The 8908-nt window shown below is 38.3% G+C and overlaps 1 protein-coding gene across 1 annotated transcript in view; it reads right to left on the reverse strand.

Moving 5' to 3' along the window:
* The window catches only part of sh3kbp1 (SH3-domain kinase binding protein 1), a 31410-nt gene that overhangs the window by 12464 nt on the left and 10038 nt on the right, over positions 1 to 8908 (reverse strand). The window contains exons 2-4 of the mRNA XM_032503450.1: positions 8297 to 8454; positions 1705 to 1819; positions 392 to 498 (exon numbers count right to left, since the gene is read on the reverse strand). Of these exons, the coding sequence (XP_032359341.1) occupies positions 392 to 498; positions 1705 to 1819; positions 8297 to 8454 (380 nt within the window). The remainder of the gene's footprint in view (positions 1 to 391; positions 499 to 1704; positions 1820 to 8296; positions 8455 to 8908) is intronic.

An 8908-nucleotide genomic window follows, 5' to 3' on the forward strand; every position in this document is an offset into this window, starting at 1 on the left:
CACACACACACACACACACAGAGTTGTGTTGATGTTCGGTTTTAGGTTCATTTTCTGTTAATCAACTAATGTTTTAATTGATGAATTATTTTATCTCCTATCTTAAATGAGATTTATTAAAAAATATGAAAAATATATAAACTTGTCAGTGTTTTTGGAGGACAAAATCTGTTTCTAAATTATAACAAACAAATCTTTGTAACCTTTATCATATAGTTGTGCTCAATTCATCAACATTACATTAACATTATAAAACAAGTGATAAATGTGTGTTAAAAAAGCCATTAGCTTGTGTGTTTTCTGCAGGCCGATTTCTGCCAACTGGCCTTTATAATGGTTATTTATGATAAAAAGCTCCGTTATGAGTCCAATAAAATGTAATCAGTCTTACCTCTGCTATGATCTCAATGACATCTCCTATTTTCAACTCTAGCTCGTCTTCATGCTGAGGCACGTAGCTGAACGCCGCTTTACACCTCCGCTTACGGATTTGCTCTACTGCACACACACACACACACACGCACGCAAACATGTTTTAGGTTAACATGTGACATAATTAGCTCCCGTACTTATCCATAATCCATGACTTGATCCATGAGTGAGCAGGTGCTTACTGACTTAATAAAGGCCCTCATGGCTGAAGACTGACACACACACCTTTGCCTTTCCATTAGCAAACAGTCTTACTAACAATCTCCGACACCAAACGCTTCCCATTGACCTTGCAGTTGTTTGTCTTACACTCATTAGCCTGCTCATTAATCTTGACTCATTCTACACCAGCGGGAGCATTAAGATGTAGCCCTGCGACTCCTCTTCTGTCCACAAGGTGTCCCTCCTCCTCATGTGAAATGTAAGGGTGATTTTGCTGCATGTAGGCAGTGGTGGAGGAAGCATTAAGATCCTTTACTTTAAAGTACTAATATGTCATTGTTAAAATGCTTCATTACAAGTAAAAGTCAGGCATTGGAAATGGTACTTGAGTAAAAGTAATAAAGTATAATGAGGAAAATGTTCTCAAAGTATTAAAAGTTAAAGTACTCAATGCAGAAACTGTGACAGTTGCACTATTAAATGACTTATTTAATTAACTAGTGGGCTAGTCCATAAAAATGTCCTAAAATTTAAAATACTATTAAAGTTTTCCAGGGTCCAACGTCCTTAAATGTCTTATTTTAGCTAACTAAAGCCCAAATGATATACAGTTACACATACAGTTTAATGACGATACTTTATAAAACTGAAAAAAAACAGTAAATCCTCACAATCGAGAAACCGGAACCAGGAAGTATTTGCCATTTTACATGAAAAATAACTATTATCAAAATAATTAACCATTTATTTTCAGTTAATAACCTAATGGTTTCAGCTGTACGTGTGCATTTTCACATTTTTCTGTGTTCAAAAATCTTAATTTGTAAAGTAACAAAACATGGCAAATGATTGTAGATTCAAATATACAATATTTCCCTCTGAGATGTAGTGGAGTAGAAGCATAACGTGACCTAAAAAGTAGTAGAAGTAGCTTCAATTTATAATTAAGTAAAGTAAATGTAAATGTACTAAGTTACATTCCACCAATGCAAATGTGTTTATATAAATCCTTCTTCACACTAATAGGAAATATGTTTGAGACTAATGATTTAAACCTGCCAAACAAATAATGTGTGCGTGTGTGTGCGCGTGTGCGTGTGTGTGTAGCACCTTTCTTGCCCGATCGTGCGCCGGGGTCGGACACAGGGCTGGCCCTTCCATTGGAAAGGTCAGGTCTAATCATGCTTGCCTGTCCTCCATCCCTCTTTGCCTCTTTCTTTATCTCCTACAAAGAGAGAGGAACAGTAGGTGATTAGAGGAGGAGGAAGAAGAGGAGGGGAGAAAGGATGGTGGGAGAGATGGAACAAAAAAAAGGTGGGTTGAGGTCAGTTACAGAAACAGAAATAAGGTTAGCCTGAGACAAGACAAGACAGAGAAACGTAAAACATAAAAAATAACGTAATATACTAACACAAAAATACCTGTTTTTCTAGATGGCAAGTTTTTAAACAACTATAACACAAAAAAGGAAATCCCATTTGTAAACTATTGAAACTAATGAGCCCCATGATTACTAAAATCCGGCTTAGAGACATTAAAGTCTGTGAATTACTCTAAAATGCACCTTTATTCTAGAAATCTTAGATAGAAGATATCTTTCAAAGTTGTGCATGACTCATAATAACATTTAAGAAAACATGGTGACTGTATGGGTGCTATTAACAGTGGAATTTGCTACTTTAAGTCCTTAGCTGTCACTGTCAATCATTAATATTATAATACATTTTCACGATCTTACAACTTTACCATGACAATTTCTGTAATTAATGTAGAGATAAACTACATCCATTTGCAGAAACTGTTCTTTTAAAAAACTATAGACCTTCCTTTTCACCTGAGCAATGATTAGACCGTATTTGTACATTATGTCTGTGTATGTATTTGTATGTATGCATGGATGTCTGTTTATCTGCACATTTTTTGTTGTTTTATTATACACTGCTTTTGTATCATATTATGCTAAACAAATACATTTGAATTTGACAAAAAATTTAAACTATTACAAATTCTACTGTATTTTTGAAGAAATTTCACTACATTTTTATTAAAAATACTATGGTGACTACCAAATAACTAACATAACAAATATAAACAACAAGTAAAAACTGATCATTTAGCCAAATTATGTTAAATTCAGTACCATGGCCTTCCAGGTTGCATTTCTGTTTGCCAAAGGGATGGGAAAATGCCAATGTTTATTCGTAAAAATTATAATACTGGATTACATTTAATACTGGGCCAATGATATGATGTAGAAACAAAAGATAATCTGACATCAAACTAAAATGTACTTAAGCATGTGACTACAGTTGGACTAAAATGTGTGAAATGAAATCTTAGCTACAACTTAAAGTAAGAAATTGTCAATAAAGACGCCCAAAATTCTTTATGTCATGACTCAAACATGTATTACTCTAAATAATATCTGCAAATAGGTCTTTGAATGAGCACTGAGCATACATACCTGAAAGTTATGAGGTTATTTGTTACGCAATATACCTTCCTTTTGTATACAATAAATGCAAAAAAGGTGTGCCAAACTGAATCTCTGTTCATGAGCCACCCAGCTCTGCTCTGTGCTGCAGTAAGCCAGGTCACCCTCACTGTTTACCTGCAGACGACCAGCCAGAGCTCGTACAGCTGGGACAAACACAGACATGCAAACAGAGTACCACTTTCTCCTCTTCTCCTTTCCCTCTTCATCCACATGACTTTCACTTGCATAAAGCATCACAAGACAGCATGCGACACTGATCAAAAGAACTGCAGAGAGACGGACAAACAAATACTGAGCGACAGAAGAATCAACAAGCGAGCAGATGGAGTTACAACAAACAGGGAGACGTACACACGTACACACACACACACACACACACACACACACACACACACACACACACACACACAAACCAACACACACACACACACACACACACACACACACACACAGAGAAGAACTAGACATGGCGGTTCACGTCTCCGCACCACATTCATCATGACACCGTTTCATAAGGCTGTGGCAAACGCAGCTCAGTGAAGCATACTGATATACTGACTCACAGAAGCTAACCCCTCACACACACTTCGCTTGTGTATGACCTGGTGTGGCTTGAAAGCCTTGACGAGCCTCTAAGATCCCAAAATATCAGCAAGACGTTTCCTAGACAACAGCAGAGGCTAAAAGACATTTTCGGAGCTACGAAGGTTGGGGACCGGACAAGACGCCAAAGCAACAATGATTTTTGTGTTGAAAAAAAAAGCAAACAAATGTGGCTTTCAACAGGGAAGAGATCCACATTCTCTGTATAGTGGGATAGGGCCAATTCAATTCTGACATGTGTGGTGTGTGTGTGTGTGTGTGTGTGTGTGTGTGTGTGTGTGTGTGTGTGTGTGTGTGTGTAAAAGTTCCAACAGGAAGTGGGGGATTGAAATGTTAAAGGATATAAATTTTCCTCTAAACCACAACATGTGACCACATTACCACAGACAAAACTGGACTCGCCAACATAACATTTCTTGCCTTTTTCCTCTCTATAAACATATGTACCTCTATTTATATTTAAAGGAATAGGTCTTTTTTATTACTTTAAACTAAGCCAGGCTAACGGTTTTTCCCTGCATCCAGTCTTAATGCTAAGCTAAGCTAACCATCTCCTTGCTTCACATTTAGTGGACAGATATGAGAATTGTAATGATCTTCTCATCCTATTCTTGGCAAGAAAAACAATAATTGTGTTTAGTGTATGGTCAGAGAGGTGGTAAAACGGGCAGATTTCTGTCCACTGAGGTCAGGTCAGTAGCACTGTTGTCTTTCCATGACCTTTGGTGCATCTGTTAAGTAGGTTAATGCAGTGTTAATGTAGAACCAGAAAAGAATACATTGATTCTGTAGTCAGAATGCAGATGGACTCTAGCCTTACCTTTGCATGCCGTCATGTACTGCAAAAACAGATATACATATTCATTCAGAAACTCACATGCACAGACAAAACAAAAATGCCTTTTCAACTTGGAGACACAAGCCAACCTACGCAAAAACCAACAGCGGCTATTTGCTAACCTTCAGTTTCCCTTTCATGAGTGGAATAGCAGAGGCGGTGTTTACTAGCTGTTCGGCTTTTTGCCTAATGAAAATAAATGGAACACATATTCTGAAATCCATCTGTTGTCTAATAATGCTGCTTTAAAAAAAAAAATTATATTAATAATGTATTTAAGTTTAGAACCGGAGATATAAGGACTATGCACATCGAGAACAAAGCTAACCGTACTGTTCTTGGAGGCCTTTGTTACTACTTGGATAGCATTTATGCTCTACTGCAATTCCTCCTGTGGGGATACGGAGGTATCCGAGAGTTAAAGGAAACCCAGCTGAAAAGAGGAGAGGAAGGATTCATCATATCTGAACAGGAAACACCTGCATAATATACACTGCGTTGTTGGTTGTGTTTGTCTATGGAAATGTGAAAAAGCCTGACAGTAAGTGTGTAGTTAACGTAGCACTGCTTTAATGCTAATCACCCCTTTGTGCGTCCCGGCTCACCACACCTCTGACCCTTCCTCAAAGTTACAGACAATGCAAAACAATGCAGTGTAGCAGCGAACATCCATTGTGTGAGAAACACAAAAGAAGCTGTAACTTTGAAACAGAGTACAAATGGAAGAAACGCAAAATTGTATTTCTCCTCTTTTCATAAACCTCATCGTTGCTGCGCAACTCTATTGACGGGTCATTCTCACACAGAAAGAACGCTGTTTAAACATTTTTACCACACAGTAAGTCATTTTGGTTGAGTTCGAGCAGAAACAATAGATTGGAAACAGAAAATTAATCTGCAGCCATTTTGATAATTGATTACCAAAAAATGCCAAATAAGTCCCAGTTCCATCCTCCATCCTTAAGTGTGCAGATTTGCTGCTTCTCTCTAAGTGTCTTTTTAACATATTTAACACGTTTTTATGACTGAATATGATTGGGTTTTAGTCGGACAAGGCAAGAGATATTTGTAGATGTTACCTTGTAGAATAATGAGCATTTAGTATTTCATAAACTAAGCAATTACACAGCAAAAAGGGGTGTCTAAAACACGATAAAACACTAAATCTGAGGTTTAAGGTAAATTATCTGTCCATGCAGCAAGATAATTTCACTTGACAAGCTTGCTTGATTTAAGATTATAGTGTAAAGTTGTAGACTTAAAATAAGAAATTCACTCTTAAAACAAGATAAGTTATCGAACACTTCTACATCTAAGAGTTTTTTTTATATCGTGGTGAAGACTAAATAATTTGCAGTGTAGTCATTCAAACAAGTTTAAATTCCATCATAAAAGGGGTTAAGCTGCACTATCAAATACAAAGAATGTCAACTTCAGCATTCATTCTGCTAAAGTTTGCAACTTTTCCGACATCCATAATGTCTTTACTAATTAAAAGTGACTACAAGGCAAATCCAGCTGCTCTTCTGCACCATGAATACCAATGTTTAGCATTTTATGTCAAATGAGAGCATGTGATGCCAATTTGCAACACCTGCTTGTCTAATCCACAGGTCACATGATTACAGCACTTCCCATAAACATGCTGATAACAGCTCCTGGCTTTGACAAATACATAGATTTGCACACAACGCATCTTCAGTGAGCCAAACTTAGTAGCTTGGCTGTCTTGTGATGTCTAACATCAGTGGCTCTGCTAAATTAAAAATCCAGTCTGCAAGTAGCAGTTTGTAAACCTGAGCTGAACCTCAAATGACAACTTCTAAGGGGTTTTAAGTTTGGAAACATACCAACTTTCATACCATCGTTTACTGAAAAACTTCAATTCACTGACCGTCACTTTAGTAATCTTAGTGGTGCCGGTTGTCAGCCATAACGGCATCAGAGGAAGGTTGCTTGCATACCATTACTTCCTCTCCCTTTTTCAACCTGTTTGTCCACATCCCCCCACTTCCTCCCCCTCCCCCTCCCCACACACACACACACACCACACAAACACACACAGCTTAATATATGTCACTGATTCCTGTAACTGCAGTCTTGTGACAGACTAGACCGATACTAGTGCATTACTCACAGCCCCTCTCTCTCACTCATCCTAACACACCAAACACACACACACCACAACACACACACACACACACACACACACACAAACACACACACACACACACACACACACACACACACACACACACACATTCAAACACACTGTCAGTGGGACTTCACAGGCCCATTGTCCAGCTCCCTGACAGTGAATGAGAGCTGTGACAATCAGTCAGCACAAATAAAGCCTGGCTGCACGGCAAACAACCTGACAAAGACTGACTTCTTTGGCGCTGTCAAAGTGTGAACGCTCTCTGCCCTCTGCTTGTGGCACTTCTACTTCCCCTCATGGTACAGCAAACAAGATACTTCCCTCTTCTCATTACCACAAGCACACAGTTTGACTATGCATACCAGAAGCCGAGTCTTGACCCTCACACTCACATGTCTAATTTACTTTGAGACACCAGCAAAAAGAAAAATGGAAATTTTGCCCTAATGTCCCACAAATACTCAGGGAAATATTAATTAGAGCTGCTGCAACTAACGATTATTTCATAATCACTTTATCTGACGGTTATTTTCTAAAATAATCATTTAATTGGTCAGTCGACAAAATGTAAGAAAATAGAGCAAATTGTCCAAATCCTGTTGCCAGATCCCAATGTGATGTATTCAAAGGTCTTGTTTTGACCAATCAATTATCCAAAACCCAACATTTAGTTCACTATCATAGAAAATAAAGAAAACCAGCAAATATTGGAACAACCAACTTTTTTCATCATTTTTGCTTAAATAATGACTTAAACTTTAAATCAGTTATTCATTTTTGCTCTGAGAGTTTAGAATACAATATCTAAATGAATCTAAGGTTTTGGATTTACGTTAACTTCTCTGGAGGTTCAGGGTTCATAGAAAATACCCATGTTTACCCCCAGTGTTTCAAGCCCCATGTTTTTGCATCCTCAACTTGTAATTGTGGGTGTAAACTTGGTGCAGTTTCAGTTTTTAGAAAAAACAATATCAGCTTGGTTTACAAAAGACAAGCAAAGATGGAGGGGATAGAATGAGATGTGGTGAAGTTTCAAAAAAAAAATCCTTATCAGTGTTGCTCAGCAAAAAAGCCGACAGTCACACACCCACTTCAGGCGGTGCAATTTTAAAGCTAGGTCCTGTTTACTGTTTACACAAATCCGGTCACGGGTGAAAACGTGAAAATATTTTTTCAGATGTGCCTTTTGTTTAGATGGCGACAGCGTTTTGGGGGCTTAAATACGTAAAAAAGTGAACAAAAAGTGAGAATGCAATGCCACTTTTGCGTTTTCTCTTCCGATCGTTTCCGTCTAAACATTAATCCTTAATCTAAAGTGAAATCCAACTTTATATCTTAGTCTGAGCTAAATGTAATCCTAGTTTTAACCCTGATACCTCTCCTTATGTGAAAAAAAATGTCAAACTCGCACCAGTGAGTGAGGTGAGTGTTTCAAAACCAAACAAACACCCAAAGCAAAACATGCTGCAGTGACACATAACACTGGGTCCTGCATGTTTACTCTGCTGCTATTTAGGGAGGGCTTCTTGTGGGTTTATGGAGCGCGTAAGAGACTGGGAATGAGGAGAGAAAATGAGGTGGGGGGGGTGATGTTGTAATTACTCACCCTGACAAAGTTATCCGGGAATAAGCCCCTGCGTCCGTCCAGCTCGCCCTCCCACCATCCTCCATCGTCCCGCCGTATGTTCACGATGATGTCACCCACCGTCAGGCTCAACTCATCGTCCTGCTGAGCCTCGTAGTCGAACTCCACCACGGCCTCCACTGGGCCACATAGAGAATAAGAAAGAGAGAGTTTAGCCCTATCTGTGCGGGACTATTATTACCGGGGGACCTCGTGTAATTTGGAAATTAGGGATTGTCCAATACTGTTTTTTCAAGACAGATAGCAATACCAATTATTAGTAGTCAATGAAACCGATAACTGATATTTGAAACCAATATGCATTCAGAGTGAAAATAAAAATCTTTAAGTCAAAGTTAAGATTTTGGAATGTTACAAATTCCAATACAAAACATTGGTTGCTGGACGCTCTAAAGGGTAACTAGCCTTTTTTTTCAACTTGGACCCAATGTTCCTATGTTTTTGGCAAAATAAGCTACAATGTAAGTTAATAGGGCAATTATCCAGCTAACATTTCCCTTCACAAAAGTGCTTGTTTTGCCACTGACAGGCTAAGATTAAATGATTAAGTGTCTGACAACATTATGGAAAGGA

The sequence above is a fragment of the Etheostoma spectabile genome, chromosome 22 (assembly GCF_008692095.1).
Source record: "Etheostoma spectabile isolate EspeVRDwgs_2016 chromosome 22, UIUC_Espe_1.0, whole genome shotgun sequence".
Lineage (NCBI taxonomy): Eukaryota > Metazoa > Chordata > Actinopteri > Perciformes > Percidae > Etheostoma > Etheostoma spectabile.